The sequence below is a fragment of the Alosa pseudoharengus genome, unplaced genomic scaffold (assembly GCF_046254945.1).
Source record: "Alosa pseudoharengus isolate Yale_2024_CS ecotype anadromous, Long Island Sound unplaced genomic scaffold, YU_APseudo_1.1 YU_APseudo_1.1_scf_21, whole genome shotgun sequence".
Lineage (NCBI taxonomy): Eukaryota > Metazoa > Chordata > Actinopteri > Clupeiformes > Clupeidae > Alosa > Alosa pseudoharengus.
Genome location: NW_027468674.1, coordinates 17,823,698 through 17,846,162, shown reverse-complemented (window position 1 = coordinate 17,846,162; position 22,465 = coordinate 17,823,698). Strand labels below are relative to the sequence as shown.

At 42.2% G+C, this 22,465-nt stretch overlaps 1 protein-coding gene across 1 annotated transcript; it reads left to right on the top strand.

The window, feature by feature from the left end:
* Positions 1–5,811: 5,811 nt before the first annotated feature.
* Positions 5,812–22,273, top strand: a1cf (apobec1 complementation factor). The gene is made up of 12 exons (XM_076298925.1): positions 5,812–5,885; positions 7,895–8,038; positions 8,655–8,789; positions 9,311–9,441; positions 11,342–11,580; positions 12,467–12,631; positions 12,950–13,047; positions 18,414–18,693; positions 19,554–19,750; positions 20,610–20,746; positions 21,109–21,260; positions 21,695–22,273. Exons 2-12 carry the CDS (start codon positions 7,940–7,942, stop codon positions 21,844–21,846), a joined length of 1,785 nt encoding a protein of 594 aa, XP_076155040.1. The 5' UTR covers positions 5,812–5,885; positions 7,895–7,939; the 3' UTR covers positions 21,847–22,273.
* Positions 22,274–22,465: the final 192 nt, after the last annotated feature.

The following is a 22,465-nucleotide window of genomic DNA, read 5'->3' as shown; positions in this document are numbered from 1 at the left end:
GTCTTAAGGTTTTAAAATGTGTTTAAATCTTTCTTCATGATTTCATAACAGGCCAAATACAAAATAAATATTACAAATATTGCCTAGATATAGGTAAATATTAAAATATACAGCTGAGTAAGAGTTTGTGAAAGGAGTCTTAATGATCAAAAAATGCAAAAAAGCATGCATCTAGGCTATTTGAGTTTCTTAAAGCTGAGCTGTGCTTAAATTGTTCAATACATGATTCCATAACAAGCCAAATATAAAATAAATATAAATATTAAATATAGCCTAGACATCTAAATATTAGATGATCAGATGATTTACAGTTCTATGTAATATGTCATGTTTCATGTTTTTGTAATGTTTCATACAGTGATGCAGGTCTACTGCTGTGAATAGGCTAAATACAACTTTGATTATTTTTATAGCCTACTACTGTATAGTTAACTTTGGCCTTGGTGCCCTGACATGTGGCCTTTGTGCCCCCCACCAAATATGCCCAACTGAAGGCCATGTGGCCTTGCCCCTAAAATGGTGAAATTCCAAGCCTGGGCCTAACTGTTGATTATTAATTGGGGTGATATTAAATCATGAATATGAAAACTGACATGTTTTTATGGTCTTGGTCTCGACTCGGTCTCGACTCCTAAAGGACTCGGTCTCGACTCAGACTTGCTTCCTCAAAGACTCGGTCTTGACTCAGACTCGACTGTATTTGAAAACCAACGGACTCGGTCTCGACCCCTTCAAAGACTCGGTCTTGTCTCGGACTCGGCATAGGCGGTCTCGTCCCCATCACTACATTCCTGGATCTACATCCTTATGCATGCTTCCTGCCAGGACTTCCCAAATCACGGCAGTAACGTCGACGCAGTGGTAGATAGTAGCAGAGAGTAGAATCCATCAGGCAAGTGTTATTTAAATAAACTCCTGGTGTACTTACAAACTTTTCAATGCCTCATTTTATGAGTAAAGAACATAGTTGTACTACTGTAGAAGTTTCGTACCATTCAGGGCATTATTAGTGGGGTGATTTACGAGATACTCTATAGGTTCCATAAGCGCCTGCAGAAAGTCATTCGTTTCTGACAGCGCTACTCGACCAGGGTTCAACCAAGGGAAAACAGGTTCTGGGAGGGTGTTTGGCTCGGGGTCATGGTGCAAAGGACTCTAGGGCCAACTCGAGGGGCGGCAACAAGCATGCATTTAAAAATCTCACTGCACGCAATTGGATAACACTACAACCAATGTGTACTGTCCTCCAACGTTGCAGCGCTGTCTTCATAAGTTTAGCTGGTTTCCCGGAATGTTGGGGTAAAAGTAACGTGCATCATTGCTCTTTGCCAGTGTCTCGTAGAGACAATTCCATTGTGCTCTCGCGAGAACTCTGGATTTCCTGGGTACAAAAATATTGGGGTGGTCGTGAAATAATTTGCAGTCTGGATTAGGAACCTTTTTCTAAAGGTTTTTAGTCAAAGGCTGCCATTGACATAATGCCTTTGGTGTTGACATAGCCTACCTATGAGAGAACACATTTTCTGCCTCTGCTTCCAATGCCGATCTAGCAGCATTTCAAAACCAAGTTCCGCTGGTTAGAGAGAAGGGGGTCGCAAAACTTGGCCCACGTCTTTTGGGGTGATTTGGCGTCTTTAGGTGATTCATGGGACAACTTTTTGAGCAATGTTGCAGAGTAACCACATAACCAGTTCCGATTGGATGATTAAAGTTCTCAAGAAACTGACGATTAAAGTTCTTAAGAAACTTGCTGTACACATTAATAAAATAGCAGATCTTTCTAGCCAAAGGCAACCAAGACTATGAGGTGAGGACGGGGACTTCCTCCAACTACAGGTATGATATCTTCCATTATGTTGCCATGCTAAGATGGTAGCTCCTGAAAGATGACATCTCTAACTGAAGAACTGAAGAATGCGCTGTTCAATTCACCACAGCAGGTAACAGGGAGAGAGTAGCAATCTGTCAAGCTGGGCTTTAAACAGGATGGAGACTAGCTGAAAAAAAAGAAGGCACCCTGCTGACCACCCTTTCTCCCACAGCGATGCGTCTGAACACATGTGTCTTCCTCTCGTTTCATCTTGAAAAATAGTGGTCTTTAGATCAAGCAATCCTTGAATTCCCCATAACGAACAGCCATTAAGCAGATATACATGTGTAGGGCTCAATGCAGGATTTGCTTTAAAAGGCTACAATATGGGGGGTTTGTTCTCTTTGTTGACATTGGCAACAAGTGTTTGAAATATGCTGACCCGATGAGTGTGTTTATGGATGTTGCCACACTTAGACATTTTGTTTATCTAATGCTGTTTCCTAACTGATGGCTTTTCTGCTGGCTGAGTGCTGCTTCTTTTCCCTTTTGACAGCGCTGGGCAGCAGCACACAGGAGGTCAAGCAGAAAAAGAACAGAGGCAGAAATCCTCTGCTGGGAGAGAGACGTTTTCGCCCGTGATGTGGAAAACAGCGGAGCACACACACTCTCACTCACACTCATAGACACACACACACACACACACAAACACACACACACATTCACACAGCCAGCAGGCGTGACACACACACACACACTCTCACTCACACTCATAGACACACACACACACACACACACGCACACACACACACATTCACACAGCCAGCAGGCGCAACACACACACACACTCTCACTCACACTCATAGACACACACACACACACACACAAACACACACACACATTCACACAGCCAGCAGGCGTGACACACACACACACTCTCACTCACACTCATAGACACACACACACACACACACGCACACACACACACATTCACACAGCCAGCAGGCGCAACACACACACACACTCTCACTCACACTCATAGACACACACACACACATTCACACAGCCAGCAGGCGCAAGCCACGCGCTGACAGAGGGATCCCACCTGATTAATTCAGAAAGGGGTTGCATAATGCAGAGACGCGGAGGAAAAACAGGGACTCATTGAGAAGATGTGTGTGTGTGTGTGAGAGAGAGAGAGAAGAGAGAAAATGTGTGTGTGTGTGTGTGTGAGAGAGAGAGAGAGAGAGAAGAGAGAAAATGAGTGTGTGTATGTGTGTGTGAGAGAGAGAGAGATAGAAGATAGAAAATGAGTGTGTGTGTGTGTATGTGTGTTTGTACATGTGCTTAAATTTGTTTATGTAAACCTATACACGCCTTTGTCTCTCGTATGCTTGTGTGTGTCTGTGTGTGTGTGTGTGGTATGTGTGTGTGCATGTGCAGTGACTGCACGGCTGCATCTTTGAGACTGAGAGCCCACACATTGCCCAATGATGCAAGCTTAATGTGTGTCACATTTTCAACATGGCTACACACATGTATTCTTGGAAGACAGCGGCAGTAACAGCAGCAGCAGCAGCAGAAACCCACTCAGCTACAACAGCCACTTATCTAATTACCTCATACTGGGCTCTCCTCCAGCAGTTCAAAAGCAGGTTAGACCTAGCAGCATTCATCAACATTGTTAAAGCTGTGCTGTGATGTGATTTAAATGGCTGATGAGATCATACCAAATTAGCAACCCTGCAGTGATAGCATCACACATACCTGCCTGTCCCTGCCTCCACCCTGTCGGTCAATGTCAGGCCACACGGGGGCGCTAGTTAGCCAAATACACCTGTGTGTGTAAATTCCCATTCAGCTCACTAACCCTTTCTTCACATTATCAGTAATGAAAAATACTCAACATGGAGAGTGGAACATATTATCTGACTTTTTAAGAGATAACACAAACATGGGCGGGCATACAGACAAACCAACACACACACACACACACACACACACACACAGAGACACACACACACATACACACACATTTACAAACACACAGACATTGGCAATGGCACACACAAAAAGTAGTTGCATAAATGGAGCTTGCACAAGTTCTAGTCAGGGTTAGGCACTGGGGAGAATAATCAAAGGTTCTTGCTGAGGTTCACATAAGTTCACAGCAACTTGAATGACTGTTTTCTCTGTGGACGGCAGAGAAACGTTAAACTAAAAATGACCAACAACATGGAGACTCAGATTCAGAACTGGCCAGTGATACAAAGCCAGAAACCACAACCCTCTCTCGCCCTCTCTCTCTATCACTCACCTTTCTTTCTCTCTTTTACTCTTTTTTTCTCTCCCTCGTTTTCTCTCTCACTCTCTCCCTCACTCACTCTCATTAGGGAAGCCATAATCCTTAGCAGGTCCAATACATCAGTTGAAAGGTTTGTTCAGTATATTATGGACAAGCATTTTAACCTATACTATATCCACAAAAAACAGATATGACATAGAATCTGTGTTCATTTGAAGTCGGACAACCACCCCACCCCCGGTGGGCTAATCACCCCTAATACCCCGACCTGGCTCCCCTATCTAACTCAAACAAATAAGGCGAGACAGCAAACACAGGGGCAGAACAACAAGGTAGCCGCAGTAGTGTATTGGCCCGGTCAATAACGACACGCTCATACGAAACACACACACACATACACACACACACTTATATGGAGCCTAGGTCTAATGGCAATGAAGACGCCACACTGAGAGGCCCCTGGGTAGACCTTGTCAAAGACTCAAATCCACAGGCGTACATCCTCATCGATCTATTTAATGGTGATGTTTGGTGTGTGTGTTTGTGTGTGTGTGTTTGTGTGTGTGTGTGTGTGTGTGTGTGTGTGTGTGTGTGTGTGTGTGTGTGTGTGTGTGTGTGTGTATGTGTGTGTGTGTTTGTGTGTGCGTGCGTGCATGCATGCGTGTTTGTTGTCTGTATTTGTGTGATGATGGGGAAGAAAGGCATTAAGCATTACCTAATGCTGTAATGGGGTAAATTCCAAAGAAATTGGAGCCCATAGAAATATCTGAACAGCACATTGGAAAGTTCTAAATAAAAAGACACAAGGCATAGATTTTGAGAGACATTTTCTTTCTTGTTAAATGCTCAACTATGTCAGCATTTAACCACAATTATCTCTCTATGGAATACATATGCTACCAACGTACTGGAAAAATGCTTTGCATAATGATTCAAATGAGTAAAGTTAATGAATGAACCAAATCAAACACACATGTGTGTAATAATCGTATTTCAAATTCAACTGGTAGTAACGACAAGAAGCGTGCGTGATGCAAAAGGACATTCAGATCACCATACGCTGTCCTAATCCCCTGACACAGTCCCTCTTCAGCAAGGCCTCACTGGCTCCATGCTCTTGCTGTTCCTGGTCAAAGGCCTGTGGGTGCAGAGGGGGAGGCCGCGGGGAGAGGAGAGATAGGAGCTAGTTAATGTTTAACCGCCGGGGCTTGTAAAGCCGCAGAGCAAGACAGTGAACCTTTGGAGTTTGATATGATGGGATTACCAAGTCACCCCCAGCGACACGTTGCCAAATTCACCAGAATGAAGGTCTGAGGCTTCCGGGTGGTGATCTCTGAAATTGCTTAGGTACACTATTTTAAACTTGTTTTTTTCTCTCTTTCTCTCTCTTTTCCTCAACTCGCAGGTGTGTATGCGAGTGTGTGTCTGTGCCTGTGTACATGTATGTGTGTGTGTGTGTTTGTATAGTTTAATGTGAGGGACATGGCATGAGGGTAAACACCAGCATCTGTTTCTCAGCTGACGCCTGGGTCTGGTAGTGGAGGCGTAGGTGTGGTGGTAGAGATGTAGTCGTTTATTATTACCTGTACGTGGTCACTTTTATTCAAATGCTGAGCTATGCGACTTGTGTTGATGCTTGGTACGTGGTGGAGGTGAGATATGAGAGGGAATGGTGCCAGGCAAAACTGGTTCAATCGGTGGAGAGGAGGTTGAATGCATGCGAGCAGAGAGAAGTGGGAGAGGAGTTGGAAGAGAGGTTAACACAATGAGGTAGCAATCTTTTTTCATCCATTCATTGGAATAACTATTCAGTGTAGGCCTAATGGCCTGTAGCTGAATTAACATTGATGCAACAATTCTGGATAGAGAGGTGAAGTTTGCCACCTTCTTCATTGTGTTTCGGTGTATTACTAGTGGAGCAGTTGACAGGTTGAATAACAAAATGTATCCATGTGAAAGGTGGAGGTATAACCTGGATAAACCACAGTCTTTATTTGCCAAAATTGCATACAACTTCCACTAAACTGTTCAATTGTAGTAACATATGGTGCCCAGTGAAGTCGGAAATTCTGCAGATTATTTTAATTTCTCTGTAGGCCTATGTACAACCAAGCGTTTGCCATTTCAGCTTTAATCCATAACCTTCTCTTAAAGCAGCACACTTTATATTTGTGTTGAATCTGTTGTATTTGCAGATATTAACACACAGCATACAGACTTACCGACTAGGTAGTTCTAGCCAACGTGGTGGCCTTCGATCCTGTGTGTATTTAGCCTTAGTCAACAGAGCTCCAAAAAGCAGGTACTGATGTCAGGCAGATAAGCTGTCGTCCAGTTATCTTGTTTATGCAAACCGTAACCAGGTCGTCCTAGAGAGTCCATAGTTAGCCTGACAGCAACGTTTCATGCGCCTGCCAGTGATGCTTTAAAAAGACAGGCATATTTTTTCAATATCTGTTTTGTTTTCCTTTTCTTGTCATTTTCTCTTGTAAGTTATTTTAAAGAGAACAAAATAGCGCTGTCGTAGCTTAGGCTATACAATAAAGGTTTATGAGAGAAACAGATAGCCATTATGCTATTTGGGTGACTTGTGCCACCGAACTACAGCTTATCGTTTTAACAGATGTAGAAACTCAGGTGATTTTACTTTTAATTTTATTCCTGGCGTGGTGCTTGTTGAGAACGTTGGTTGAAAACCGATACTGCCTCGAGCTCCCGCTGTTATGAGAAGATGCAAGATGAATGGAAAAGTCACCTCACGTCTCCACATTTTCCTCACGGCTCATGGGCTGTCGAAAAAGCCACTGAGCAATTATTAGTTGAGTAATTTCGGTTTCTTGGAAATAATGAAAGATGAGATTTCATGGCCGTCTAGAGTATTAACGAACATGTTTAAAATATATCAAATGAATAGGCGTAAGGACATTACAACAACTCTAAGGACAACTCAAATGGTTTGCCAACTATGACCTAATTTGGTCGCTCGTCAGCTATCTCTTTGATCTATTATGTGAATAAAAGACACAGATGATGATTAGCCTACATTTTAATGGATGCTTAACTAAAAACCATTGTGTTGGTGATTTAATTAACCCCTCAGTCATTATAGGATAGAAACCACTTAAAACCACTTTGAGTGGGCGTTCTGGGGGTGTGGCAGAATTTAATTGTAAAGTAGCTTACATGAAAATGTTCATAGACCAATATTAGCCATAGTTTTTATATTCATTGTTATTAACATGAAACACGGAGCGATTCGGGGATATATAGGGTCGTAGCACAGAGTGGTGGTCTGCCAGCTTGATTCGAGGTAGTTAATAATTATGCTCTGGTCCTTGACCTTAGACAGCACCGCTGCTTTTATGCTGTCAACATGAACATGGCCATTCGGGGATCTGTCGGTTACCTAAACAGACAATAGCTGAAACATAGCCTCTGCATTGATTCAGACATAAAAAAGACGTGTACGTTTGGGTGCAGTTTAGCCAGATGATGGATAATTGCCGGATAAGCTTTATTTTATTATTTAAGTTCTAATGAACTATAATGATACAGTTGAGAGTGTTTGGCTTCTTTCATGTGAGACAGTTACCCAGACTGGCCATAAGAACGCAATTTTCCATTCAGCAATTTTTTCCCTAGAAAGCAAAGACAAAAAATCCAGTGGGAAAAAAACAAATCTCTTGTTTCATAAAGGCAACAGCAGCCAATGTCATTCAAATGAGCGAGGCCCATTTCCCATGTCATTGATCTTGTCCTGAACTTTGGTTTAATTTCAGTGAGCACCCCTAATTCTTCTGATTTATTGCTGATAATCATTCACAATGGAAACCAATCAAAAATCCGGGGATGGACTGGCAGGCACCCAGAAAGAGGCCGCGTTGCGTACCCTCATCCAACGCACAGGATATCACTTGCACCAGGTAGGAATATAGACTACCATCACCACCTACCTTCACTTGCTCTTGTGGTCACCATGTAGTTCAATTGCAACAGAACATCTTCTCTGATACTGTCAAATCAATGTATCCATGATGTATCCATGTCAAATTTACCCATTTGAGTATCCATACATGTATCCATTTCAAATGTATCCATGCAAATGCATCTGAAATAGATTAAAGATAGGACCAATTCACTGGCAATCTATCTTTATGTAAGAATGTTTACTTAATGTTGAGATGTTTTTTTTTTGTTATGATGATGTGCTGCCACCCACAGGAAGCTATAAGAAACAGCCCCAGTATTCATGCCCTGGTTTCTGATATAACTGAACTTTAACAATGATTGTATGTGTACCAAACGTCTTCATTGGTACTGCGCTGCCACTGTTGTTCATTAATCAAATGTTTATCTTCTTGATATCACCCTGATAGCATAAATCAGTTTGGGTGCTGTTAAATGTTCCTGCTGCATTTCCACAACCAACTGCTGATAGACTGATATAACTCACCTTCTTCTTCCTACTCTCTTTCTCTCTCTGTGTGTGTGTGTGTGTGTGTGTGTGTGTGTGTGTGTGTGTGTGTTGCGCTCTGACAGGAAAATGGACAGAGGCGATATGGCGGCCCCCCTCCTGGCTGGGAAGGCCCCCCTCCTGAGAGAGGGAGCGAGATCTTTGTGGGCAAGCTGCCTCGTGACCTCTTTGAAGATGAGCTGGTGCCGCTCTGCGAGAAGGTAACAGCTCCATTTTCTCAGTTCATATCAATAAATATGCTTCAAAAGCTAATTGTAAGGGGTGCGCTGTGGCACAACTGGCTACAGTGCCCATACCATATTTGGGTCCACGCACCCACTTGGGACCAGGGTTTGAGTCTGACCCGGGTCATTTCCCAATCTCACCCCATCTCTCTCTCTTCACTGTCCTGTGAAATTGAAGTTACACAAAGCCCAAAAATATTTTTTAGAAAAAAAGGTAACTGTTATGGTTATGGTTATGGAATTTAGCAGACACCTTTTTATTGTATTGAGCTCTATTCTGTGCCATTTACTTAATACATGTAAGATGTGTATGAACATGTTTTATATGAGCATAGCCTTTCACTCTACACATTTGTGAAAGTCACTCACTGCACAAATGTTTTCAACAGTTGTTACAGTCTGCATAATAAGCTATATAAAACATGGTTTGTTGTGCAAAGTGATCTCCTGGTGAGGCCATTTGAGAAACCAAATTGCTCTACTTCTACACTTCACAGTTTGGAAAGATCTATGAGGTACGGATGATGATGGACTTCAACGGCAACAACCGAGGCTATGCATTTGTGACTTTCGGCACAAAGCAAGAGGCCAAGACCGCCATGAAGCACCTCAATAATTATGAAATCAGGTATGTAGACACTCTCTTTTCATATGGAGGTAGACAACTCAGCGGATGTCTGGTGGAGAAGATGGACACAAGTCAAAGTTTATGAATTCATCATTTCATGAATTTCTCTTATATTTTTGTCTTGGGGGTGAGGTAGCCTATGTGTCGATGAAGGTGTGTCTATAATGACTTGCAAATGTAAGTAAGTTATCAGCAAAGGTCATTGCCAAGTGGGTGAAAGTTGAACATAAGAGGGGAAAAGTTCAATTGCCTTGAGGAAGAGTTGTTATGGGCTAGCTATCTGATGATGATCTGCCCTGTCGCTTATATTAGCTATGGCATAATTTTTGCAACTGCCGGCATCCGTGCCGGCATTTTATCAAAAAAGTCCACGGCTTCTTTTAAAACGCGATTGTGGGCGTCTTTTTCTGCAGCTCAGAGCTGTTTTTAAAGTTGAGAAACGTTCAACTTCTAGCTGTAAAACGCCTTACGTCACATTGTTTTTTGACAAGCGGATAACCGAAAAAGATGCTTCCGGCTGCTTTTTGGAACAAAAAGGTGGCAGATTTTTTTAAAACTGAAAAGGCGGTCTGCACAACTTCTCTTGTCAGAAAAAGAAGCCAAGTCTGAACCTTAGTCTGTCTGATAAAGATGTTGGGTTACACTTTACTTGACAGTGTCGACATAAGAGTGACATGACACTGTCATGAATGGGTCATAAACAAGTCATAAACGTTTATGACATAATGCTTGTTATTAAGTGACATTCGGTTTTTGTCATAACAAGTTAAGGTTAGGATTAGGGTTAGGTTTAGGGTTAGGATTAGGGCTAGGATTAGGGTTAGAGGTTAGGCTTAGGGTCAGGGTTAGGGTTAGGTTTCATGTGTCATGACAGTGTCATTCACGACAGTGTCATGTCACTCTTACAGTATGTCGATACTGTCAAGTAAAGTGCAGATGTTGTTTGTGCCTTACATAGTGATAGTGTTCTTTAAGATACAAACCCAGTGGGCACCTTTACTTTACTAGAGCAATCTTTTCTCTTCTTTCTGGCTGATTAAAGGAGTAGTCCCCAATTTCTACCTAATAGACACATCAAATTCAACATCTTCTCTTGGTGCTCTACCCCTCTGTTAGGTGTGTTTGGTGATGTCTGCCCAAAAAGCACTGGTGTTCGTTCACAGTCCTTGATCTGTAAACAGGAAACAAACAAAGTAAATAAGACCAAACAATACACCATTCCAGGAAGTCAACAATGTTCCTCCAGGTGCTGTATTTAATTGGCTTTATAAAAGGGTTATAACAGCATTTAGCCATGTACTGTATGCAAGACCCTACTGTGGTTATAATCAATCAACTAGATGTACTCCTTATGGACAGTGAGCACAATCATAAGTAGATAAACACATACACACATGATAACACACACTTAGATGTATGCACACATAAACAAACACACACACACAAACACTCAATAGTAATTAGACAGAATCGCTGACTGACCAAGAAGGCACCCTCCTGATTTTGTTTGTGCAACACAGTGCCATCAGCCAAGCCTTGCTTCAGGTAGGCTGAGAAAGATTAGCTCAGACTTCCATACTTGACTCTGATGAAGACGTGGCACACGTCGAAACGTTAGTCCTTATGTTGACACCTTACTAATAAAAAATACTTAAATTCTACATCTTTGTCTAACTTAGCATAATACACAGAAAGTGGGTAGCTAGCAGGAAGCTATAGGCTAACTGGTCGAACCCAATTTCAGGAATGAAGAATTGTAGAAGGTGGTCTCCTTGGTGTCCCAAAGTATAGTGAACAGACCAAGCAATACACAATTTCAGTCAATTAACAACATTGCTTAAGAAGCGCCGAAGGATGTCCTCTCAGTTTCCCAAATTCTAAAGTTCAACCGTTCCCTCAGGAACGGCCGACTGTTGGGAGTCTGTGCCAGCGTGGACAACTGTCGCCTGTTTGTCGGTGGAATCCCCAAAACCAAGAAGAAGGAGGAGATCCTGGCAGAGATGAAGAAAGTGACCGATGGCGTCGTGGACGTCATCGTGTACCCCAGCGCCGCCGACAAGAGCAAGAACCGCGGCTTCGCCTTTGTGGAGTATGAGAGCCACCGTGCCGCAGCCATGGCCCGTCGGAAACTGTTGCCAGGTAACAGACGAGCAGCATGGACACTAAAAAATGTACACTAAAAAATGTAAGGTTCAAGGTTTATTATATATTAAAATGTATAGTAGATGGTTTTATCCAAAGGGATTTACAAAGCTTACAACTTTAGAATCTTTAGCAATAATGAAAAAAAGAAAAATTATTAGGTGCATTTTATATGTAAAGTTAGAAAAATAAAAGAAAATGAACGAATTTGATTTAATACTTGCTGACAATCTGAGGATCTGAAATTGAATGTTGAGGATCTATTGAAATGAAGATCTTTATGATGAATGCCCAGACAGTACCACTTTATAGTGTATTTCTACCCAGTATAATTTACATCACATGAATGAAGGAATGATGGAAACTGCTGCTATACTTTGTACAAACGTTTGCCAGAGGGAGAGTGTCAGACGAGGTCAACCGATTCAAAATATTCTTGGTTATGTGATTCTAAGAAAATTATGTTGTGGCACAGTTAAGGATGGCCATGTCAAATTGCAGAAAATTAAATAAAAATAATACATCAATAAGTGAAACTGAACTCAAGTTCTGGCTGTCAAATCAAAACATGTGAGGTTTCCAATGTGAGCGCCCCTGAAGGGTAGCAATTGAAGTAGCAATTTGAAATACTCTTCCAGCATTTCAGACAGCCAGTTCAAGTATATTAGCTCGTCAGTGGTGAGACTATTCAAAATGTAATTTCTCCTGTGAATGGCTTCCTTCAGGAAACCAGTTCATTGGTATATGATCAATTTCGTTTTCCATTACTGGGTGATGGGACTTAAGTTACGAGAATTGAGTGTCTTGACCCAGAGTGACCTGACCCAAATGTAACCGTGATGACAACATTCGGTCTGCTCTCTCTCCCTCTCCGCTTCTCCAGGGCGGATCCAGCTTTGGGGTCACGCCATTGCGGTGGACTGGGCTGAGCCAGAGGTCGAAGTGGATGAGGATACCATGGCAACGGTGAAAATCCTGTACGTGCGTAACCTGATGCTGGGGACCACAGAAGAGACGATCGAAAAAGAGTTCAACAGCATCAAACCAGGTACGCTTGGGGGAGCCTCACAGACCAGAGTGCAGCTCTAGAGGCCACTGTGTTATACAAATGATGAAAAATACATTTAAATCAGGAAAATTACTTTAAATTACTTTGACATTGTCCTTGTTTAGCTTCAGTTGTTCAGCTTGCTGGATTCATCTATCACTGTCACAAATGAATTACTCCCAAACATTTTGAACATTATTTTTTCTTTGTAAGTAATATTTGTGATGTTTTACCTTGTGTCTAGCAACCTTTCCTTCATTAAAGTGTGTGTGTGTGTGTGTGTGTGTGTGTGTGTGTGTGTGTTTGCTTCATGAACAGGATCTGTGGAACGGGTGAAAAAGATCAGGGACTACGCTTTTGTCCACTTTGGTCAGAGGGAGGATGCTATCAGTGCCATGGATGCTCTGAATGGAAAGGTAGTGTCTTTGTCTATTCATCGATATCATGTCAGTTGTGTTTTTAGATAGTATACGCCATTTTCCGTTTTCTATGTGAAACCTTGATATAACCATCTTTAGATTAGATTAGATTACTGTAGATTAGATCTACGATAAAATTAGATTAGATTAGATGTCAGCTCTCTTTATTATCTTATCTTTAAAAAGTGTTTTTGTCACAACTTCAGCTAGCATTTCATTTGGAAAAGGTGTTTATTCATGAACAAAAACAGTGACTTATATCAGTTGCTGAACTTTGACCCCATCTATTTCAATGGAGATAGCGTTGTGATGTGCAACCAATAGTATCTCTTTCATCTTTTGTTGTCAACGTTAAGAAACGGTGCCGTGCTCATCAAACCTAATTTCTCTCCCAGTACTTCAAAGCAAAATGTAAATGAGTGCATCATTTGTGGTCTTCATGGCCCTGATACGAAGGTGTCGGAATGGTTTTCTTCTCCATTTTCCATATTTGGGAATGTTCCTGAAAAATAATTCTGCTAAAGAACACCCGTGAAGCCTGGGGTTCTCCTCAAAGATTCTTTTCGGGGAATTGTTTACTGCCTCTGTTAGCTCTGTTAGTTTGTGGAGTCTCCCCAGTGACGATATTCAAAGTTAGGAGCTTTTCAAGATGAATTAGAATACAGTAGACTTTAAATAAAGTAATAAAGTAAACATCATATAATTGATTTTAACTGAAATCACTTTACTTTAACTTATAATTGATTTTAACTGAAATTTATTGTAAACAACCAATTTTAGCATTTTATCTTCTTAGAGTAACACTCCTGGGGTAGAGTTTTTGTGGTAACACTTTACTTGACGGGTGAGTTCATAACACATTCATAGCAGCTGTCATAAACTGCACATAAAGCATTCATGACTGTTTCATGAGACATGACTCAACATTCATACCAAACCTTTCATGAATGTGGAAGACAGAACAACGAAAACTTGTCAAAATAAAAGTCCATCAATCGCAAAGCAGCATTGCCGTTTTTGTAAATATTTCATGAATATCTTATGAAGTCTACATTGAATGTCACTTTACTATACAAGTTGTGAAGTATTTGTAATCACTGAGTTAAACACTAGGAGGCAAACTAGCCTACATTCGACTTGTATTTGTGTAACCTGGAATGGTTGGACATTCCCAGTAGCAAAAGATGAGAAATTATCTGCAAAGGTTACATCATAAAACTACGGAGCCCTCCGGGTGACATGGGGAAAAAAAACATGGGTTAGAAAAAAAAAAAAAAAGTAGTGGGGGAAAAAAAACATGAAGAAGAAAAAAAAAAAACGATGCACTTTTGCGGGATCTCATTGCGGGATCTCGCAAAGTTTTGCGAGATCTCGCAAAACTTTTGCGAGATCCCGCAAAAGTTTTGCGAGATCCCGCAAAACTTTTGCGAGATCTCGCAAAACTTTTTTTCTACTTTTGGAACTTGCTGGGCTTCCTACTTGACCCCAATAGGCCCACAAACCACTACCGCCCAATGGCAATCGTATCATGATACTCTGATTGCTCTATCACTGTTGCGTGTTGTGGGTTTTCTGGACACATTACATAGGCCTATGACAAGGGAGGGAGAGGGAGACACCTGCGTGCAGACACGCACACACAGCAGGCTACAATAAATTGCCTAACAGACAGCAGCCTAATTTCGAGGTATCACCAGGGTGCGATTTGTAGGGGGGATGGTGAGGATTTCCCCAACTCTGGTTTTCCTATCCCTACCTCTGCTAAATTATTTTTATCTCCGGTGGGGACAAGGATTAAACCCATTGATAGCGATGAATGCAACTTAACTGCTAGCCTACTTAAACTCTTGAAATCTAGCGATCTTCAGTGTCAATACATCAGAGTAGGCTATTCAGTAGCCTTATGGCAGACGGCGCATATTTCTGAACGTCATCGAACACAAAAACATTGTAACATTTTCAGTCCCTCTCAACATTTTAGTGCGGGAACTTCCGCAGGGAAAACAGCGCTGAACCAAACATGAAACGCGCTCAGAGCAGCATATCGTCTTACTTTAAACACCTAGTAGTTTGCGGAGGACGAACGAGAAAGCACTCGTTTGATAAATCAGCCAGTAGGCTAGGCCTAGTAGACAAATAACTTACAGAAATAATCTGTACAGCAAAAACAAATGTTGGTGGGTATTTAAACTATCTAGCGGGTGTTTTAACAGCTGCAAGAAATAGAAGCTTATGGCCCATATGTTCTGGTTTGTAAATTATTTTCATAAAACTTCAAGTTGCCCTATAACTTCTCTCCAAACTCTTCACTGCACTGTAGCCAATTAACTGACAGTATGATAGTAAGCTATTTATTTTCTGTAGGCTTCAATAAACACATTTATTTTTTCAACTTTTACAATATTACGCACTTGGCTACTGAACGCAAATCTGCAGGAGAGAGAATGCACGCAGCCTACGCAGCGTGTAGCGCAATAGGCTATTTGTATACCAACTAACACACCAATTCACTAACTCAAGACTTCAGTGTCATCATATACAACATTTTACATAACAAATACAGAAAGGATGGAGGCAGCAAAGGCAGAGGAGTCATTTCAGATGGGTCAAGAACAAGGTGAATTTGTATGTTTCTCAAAACGTAGTCCAACCCTGCATTAGAGGAGCTGAGCACACTCGCTGTTTAAAGTCATACACAACGATAAACTAAAACTAAGCTAAAGGTATTCAAGGTAACATATTCAAAATCCCCCCCTCTGTTTTTTACACAAATCGCACCCTGTGTATCACTAATACCTATTAAATAAATGAAAAGGACACAGAACTGTAAGCTCAAATTCAAAAACGTTTGAAGTCTACCCAAACATATGCAAAGGGAATATATATAAATTGTGCTGCATATAGCCAGCTTAATTAATGTCAATTTAAAGATTATGATTAGCAGTTTCTATGCATTTTTCCATTGATAGTTACAGGAAGCCACGTTTTGTTTAAACTATTGTTGCTTCTAGCCCACGTTACCTCCAGTTTCACTTGCTGCAGGGACGCACACATTGCATGATCGATCATAAGCGTTCTATCTCCGATGTAGAACTCAAATGTGTCTTGACGCTGCCGTTTGTAAGATCAGATCAAATAAAACGTTCTAAATGGAATGCGATGTAATTAAGCTGTTCCTTTCCAAGCGTCTTGGAGACGTACTGTATGTGTGATGACTGGGCTATGTCTATATAGTTGATGACACCAAATGAATAAGTATTGTAATTATGTTATTGGTAGTCGGAGGAGGAGTTACACACACACACACACAACTCGGGATTTACTTTTCACAGTTTATTCACAAGAATTAATTAATACACCACTACCTCCCACACACAACCACCCCGCATTCATACAACCCGCTTAAACTAGCCCTCTCTATGGCCGAGTTAAACTAGGGGAAGGGACTGGCCATTAACCCCGGCCGGGGGCTAAACTCAAAGCGCGCACACACACACACGCGCGCACACACACACACACACACACACACACACACACAGTAGGCCACACTAGACTGCAATAACAAGGCAATCAATAGACTGAGCTAGATCACAGGGTCCTATGACCGGCTTTGAGAAAGTACTGGTTTAGTCCGTACAGCAGCTCCAGCCTGGAGCGTTATGAGACTGACCGTAAGTGTCCAGAGATAATTCAGAGTCCGCAAGTAGCCTAATCCACAGAGTTCGCAAGTATCCACAGTGTTCGCAAGTAATCCACAATGTTCGCAAGTAATCCACAACGTTCGCAAGTAGCCATTCACTACAGTATGCTGCAAATGAGCAGATGTGTGAAGCACCGGGCATAACTTAATTTCGCGGCTACGTGGAGCAGTAGTAGGTTCATTGTTGAGGAGGCCCATAGTTTGAGAAAAGCTGCAGATCATAGGCAGAGAAAGCATAATGCTCTGAGAACAGTAGCCAAAGGTTTTCCTGCAGAAACAGGTGCCTTGGTGCACGCACCCCGCTTTCACTTTGACTCCCTGCATTGTGGCAAAAACTGTCAGTCAGACAGTGAATTTTGGTTTACTAAATTAGCATAATGCGGTAACAATTATCATTTCAATTCTATCTGAAATCTGCTCACTGCAGACGTTACAATGCAGACCCAAGCAGCAGCCTTGAAAGACGTACACTTTGAATTTGATCAGAGCGGCTCTGGTTCTTCACCTAACTTGGTGTGATTGCCTGGATGACCGTTCAATCAAATCAACAGACCTATTTGTGTCTCTGTGTGTTCGTTATAGATACGGTTCCAACTCTTTACGGGAGCGTTTATTTCCATATTTTACTTTCAATTTAATCTGACAAAAAGTGTGGGGGATATAATTGTGTTCCAGCAAAACTGTGTACATTATAACACCCACATCCCCCACGCTTGCTACGCGCCAGCGTGTGTGCGTGTCTGCACGCAGGTGTCTCCCTCTCCCTCCCATGTCATAGGCCTATGTAATGTGTCCAGAAAACCCACAACACGCAACAGTGATAGAGCAATCATAGTATCATGATACGATTGCCATCTGGCGGTAGTGGTTTGTGGGCCTATTGGGGTCAAGTAGGAAGCCCAGCAAGTTCCAAAAGTAGAAAAAAAGTTTTGCGAGATCTCGCAAAAGTTTTGCGGGATCTCGCAAAACTTTTGCGGGATCTCGCAAAACTTTTGCGAGATCTCGCAAAACTTTTTGCGAGATCTCGCAAAACTTTGCGAGATCCCGCAATGAGATCCCGCAAAAGTGCATCGTTTTTTTTTTTCTTCCTCATGTTTTTTTTTCCCCACTACTTTTTTTTTTTTTTTCTAACCCATGTTTTTTTTCCCCCATGTCACCCGGGGGGCTCCGTATAAAACAAATACATTTTTATGAAACAAAAATTATTTGCTTGACCATGTTCTGTCTTTTTGGCACTGGACTAGCCCATTGACTCAGATGTGACATGGTCAGGTAAGAGGTTTGGAACAAAAACGGCAATGCTGCTTTGCGATTGATGGACTTTTATTTTGACGAGTTGTCGTCGTTCTGTCTTCCACATTCATGAAAGGTTTGGTATGAATGTTGAGTCATGTCTCATGAAACAGTCATGAATGCTTTATGTGAAGTTTATGACAGCTGCTATGAATGTGTTAAGAACTCACCCGTCAAGTAAAGTGTTACCGTTTTTGTTAAGAGCCTAGGTTAATATTGTGTAATAATATTTGATAAGGACATCCATATCATACATAATACTTCTATGTTGTTTAAGTTACTTAAGAAGATTGTAAAAGAATACTCAACATACACACCAAAGTACTTTGCATTGTATATTTCGTCTGACTTTACTCGCGTAAAACCACAGATTGTGGACGGCTCTCCCATTGAAGTGACCCTAGCCAAGCCCGTGGACAAGGACAGCTACGTGCGTTACACCCGGGGCACAGGTGGGCGTGGGGCAGCGCTCCTGCAGGGAGAGTACGCCTACACCCTGGGCCAGGTGTACGACCCCTCTGCCGCCTACCTGGGCGCGCCGGTCTTCTACGCACCCCAAGCTTACGCCACCATCCCCAACCAGTTCCGTTTCCCCAGTGCCAAGGGGCACGTGGCGACACGAGGTCTGGTCCGAACGCCATCGGTTAGAGGTGGGTGAGATGTCTGTGTCGCCTTCCTGGAGTGGGTACAGTGACCATGAAAAAAGGCCACTTACCATGACCATGGTCATGCTTTCAGTGTGACACATAATGTTATTACGTTTATGGGGGACTGAAATGAGAGAATACCTAATCAACTGCTAAACCTCAACCTAATCAGAAGATAATCTGTGAAGCCTTTCTTAAATTAGTAGGTGTGTATATATATATGGCTATATATCAATCAAGTGAATCATTTTTGTGTTACTGGGATATTTCTGATTACTTCAGTGCCACAGCTTCAGAGCTTTTTTTAAATCACTTATTCCTATTTATGCGCCATCTTTTTGGAATTGTATGAATATATCTGAAACCTTAAATCACACTAATTTCCGGTCTTATGATAGATATATCATACTATATATCAGGAGAATGTGTTTATTTCATTTGGCAAACACTATGATAATGCATATTTTTATTATCAATTTTGCATGCTAGAGATTGTTTGAAACTGAAATGTGAAATGTGAGATTGCATTGCATTGTGTTATAATAATTTCTTCCACACCTGCATATTACAGTCTAATCATATCCAAGTGATAATGAAAAAAAAAAGGAATCTAAACTAAAATTTGGTGAAACATAGCAGAACAACCAGACCTAATCATTCATATGACCAGGAACAAAAATCACACAGGGACACTCAGATCAGACGGAGTGACTGTACTGTGCTGGCCTGGAAAGAAAAGAAAAAAAAAAAAGAGAAAAGGACACAGTCTTGATTTGACTCTGCACACCTGGGTGATTTCTGGTGATTTGATTTGATTTAATGCCTTCTTGCATTCCTAGACATTTACATGAGTATACCTGTAGGGGCGGCTGGGGTGCGAGGGCTCGGGGGCAGGGGCTACCTGGCGTACGCCGGCGGCATGGGTCGTGGCATCTCGGCCTACCCGCTGAAGGCCGACAAGCGGCAGGAGGACAAGCTGTACGACCTGCTGCCCGGCATGGAGCTCACACCTATGAGCGGTGGGGGGCTGAAACCGCAGGCCATCAAGCACGCACCACAGGTAACACACATGCACACACACACTCACATATGTACACACACACATACACACACACACGCACGCACCACAGGTAACACACATGCACACACACACTCACATATGTACACACACACATACACACACACACGCACGCACCACAGGTAACACACATGCACACAAACACTCACATATGTACACACACACATACACACACACACGCACGCACCACAGGTAACACACATGCACACACACACTCACATATGTACACACACACATACACACACGCACCACAGGTAACACACATGCACACACACACTCACATATGTACACACACACATACACACACACACACACGCATGCATACACGCACCACAGGTAACACACATGCACACACACACACACACACACGCATGCATACACGCACACACACTCACATATGTACATACACACACACACACACACACACACACACACAAACACACACACAAACACGTCACATACATACAGACACACACACACACACACACGTCACAGACATACAGACACACACACACACACACACACACACACACAGACACACACACTTAATAATATAATATATAAATACACATAAAAACACACCAAAAGACACACATACAGAGAAATACACACACACAAATACACTCTTAGACACCTGCAAAATGTACACATACACACATTCTTTCGAACAAACATGTATGAATTCAATGCATACGCATAAGGCACACAATCTCAGACACACTGACCTCTTCATCCTTATTTATGTATTTATTTTCCTCTGGAGCTTCCTGGTGTTGTCTAAACGTGACATACAAACAAAATCCATTTCGAGTTGTGTAGAACTAAGTTGTGTGTTGTGCAGATCCTGGAGGACATCTGTCAGAAGAATAACTGGGGCCAGCCGGTGTACCAGCTGCACTCTGCCATCGGCCCTGACCAGAGACAGCTCTTCCTCTACAAAATCACCATCCCCGCTCTGGCCACACAGTACCCTAATGTGTAAGCCATCATAGTCCACATTCTCATAATAATTTTATATGTACAGTATACTATATGTATGTGTGTGTGTATGTGTGTGTGTGTGTGTGTGTGTGTGTGTGTGTGTGTGTGTGTGTATGTGTATGTTTGTGTGTGTGAGGGATAATGGATGCCTAGGTGTCCCGATATACAGAATTAATGGTAGAGGCAGTTGCCTCCACCAAGTCCATTAATTACGGATTAATTACAGATTAATTACAAATTACAGGATAAATATATATATATATAGACATCACTTTATCACTATAAACATCAGTACATATGTAACATCACTATTAGGCGTTATTAGCAGCCTGTCATCTCCCCCTCCCTCCCTCCCTCAGCCATCCTTTCACGCCAGCCAAGCTGTGTGCCGCCGTGGACGAGGCCAAGATCCACGCGGCCGAGCACACACTGCAGACCCTGGGCATGCAGGCAGAGGGCGCCGAAGCCTCCGCTGCTGCTGCTGCTGCTGCCGCTGTCGCTGCCTTCCCAGGTATGTGAAGGTCCGTAACAAAGATGTCTTTCTTTGTTTCTTCATCTTCATCTCTCTCTCTCTCTCTCATCTCATTCTCTTTCTATTTCATCTGTTTCCCACCTCCTTTTTAACACACACTCTCCATCACACTTGTCTCAGTTATTATTATTTTCCATGTCTATTTTTCATAGTTTTTATATCTCTCGTGTCTGTGTTTTTGTCTCCCTGTTTCTGTCAATGTATACTTAAGTCATAAATCATCTTTTTTGACTTTGGGATCCAAATTTGTTGTGTGGTTGTTAAAGTTGTGTCTGTTGGAAAAAATAAATATGTATGGATACTCATCTAATCACAATATTGTGTCATGTATTCTGTTGTGTGTGTGTGTGTATCTTTGTGTGTGTGTGTGTGTGTGTGTGTGTGTGCCTGTGTGTGTGTGGTTATATCTGCAGGTTATACGATAGCCAGCACCTCTGCCACGGTGGCAGCCAACCAGCTCAAGCAAGCCGTCTCTCTGGGACAGGACCTGACGGCCTACACAACCTATGAGGGCTACCCCGCCTTCGCCGTGGCAACCCGAGGGGACGGCTATGGAGTGTTCTAAGGTCCGCACAGCGACTAGCTCCCTCCCTGGATTCCGAAAACATCTCTGTTGTGATTATGTCGTAACTCAACACAACCATTGATTTTACTTTGATTCTGATGGTTATGTTTAATAGCCGTATTCCTGACATTAGCCAATTGTTCATTTAAATGTGACTCAATGACACCAATTAACCTTGTGGTAGTTTAGTGAACGTGTCATCTCATTGGCATCCCCTGTAGGGGTCTGGGCTAGCCTAAAGGCTGTTTACCGAACGATGTCTCTGTACCCCCCCTGTGTGGTTTATATCTCTTTTTTGTTATTTCGTTTTTAATGGCCTTTCGAAGGAGCCTGTTAGGGCCTGTCTCATTTATTCACATAAGCACACTTTGAAACCACTCTTCTTAGAAAATACTTCATGTGTAATGTGTATTGTTTTTACAAGCCTGTTATCTGTGATAGAGTATGTGTTGAAATTCTTTATTTGTTAGAGGGGGGGGGGGTTGTGTGTGTGGGAAGGGTTGGGGGAGGGGGTTTTGGTTATATGTAAAGAACCATACATGAGGTATACAAAGCTAACCATTCTTTCAGGGAAACTGGGATCACAGGGAGCCACAGCTGCCTACTGTGTAACTTTGCA

What these genes read in the sequence shown, in the direction of transcription:
- a1cf (XM_076298925.1), top strand. Translation starts at nt 7,940, where the DNA reads ATGGAAACCAATCAAAAATCCGGGGATGGACTGGCAGGCACCCAGAAA. An exon ending in GTTCAACAGCATCAAACCAG is followed by an intron (nt 12,632 to 12,949) that starts GTACGCTTGGGG and finishes CTTCATGAACAG; the next exon opens with GATCTGTGGAACGGGTGAAA. An exon ending in CGCTGTCGCTGCCTTCCCAG is followed by an intron (nt 21,261 to 21,694) that starts GTATGTGAAGGT and finishes TTATATCTGCAG; the next exon opens with GTTATACGATAGCCAGCACC.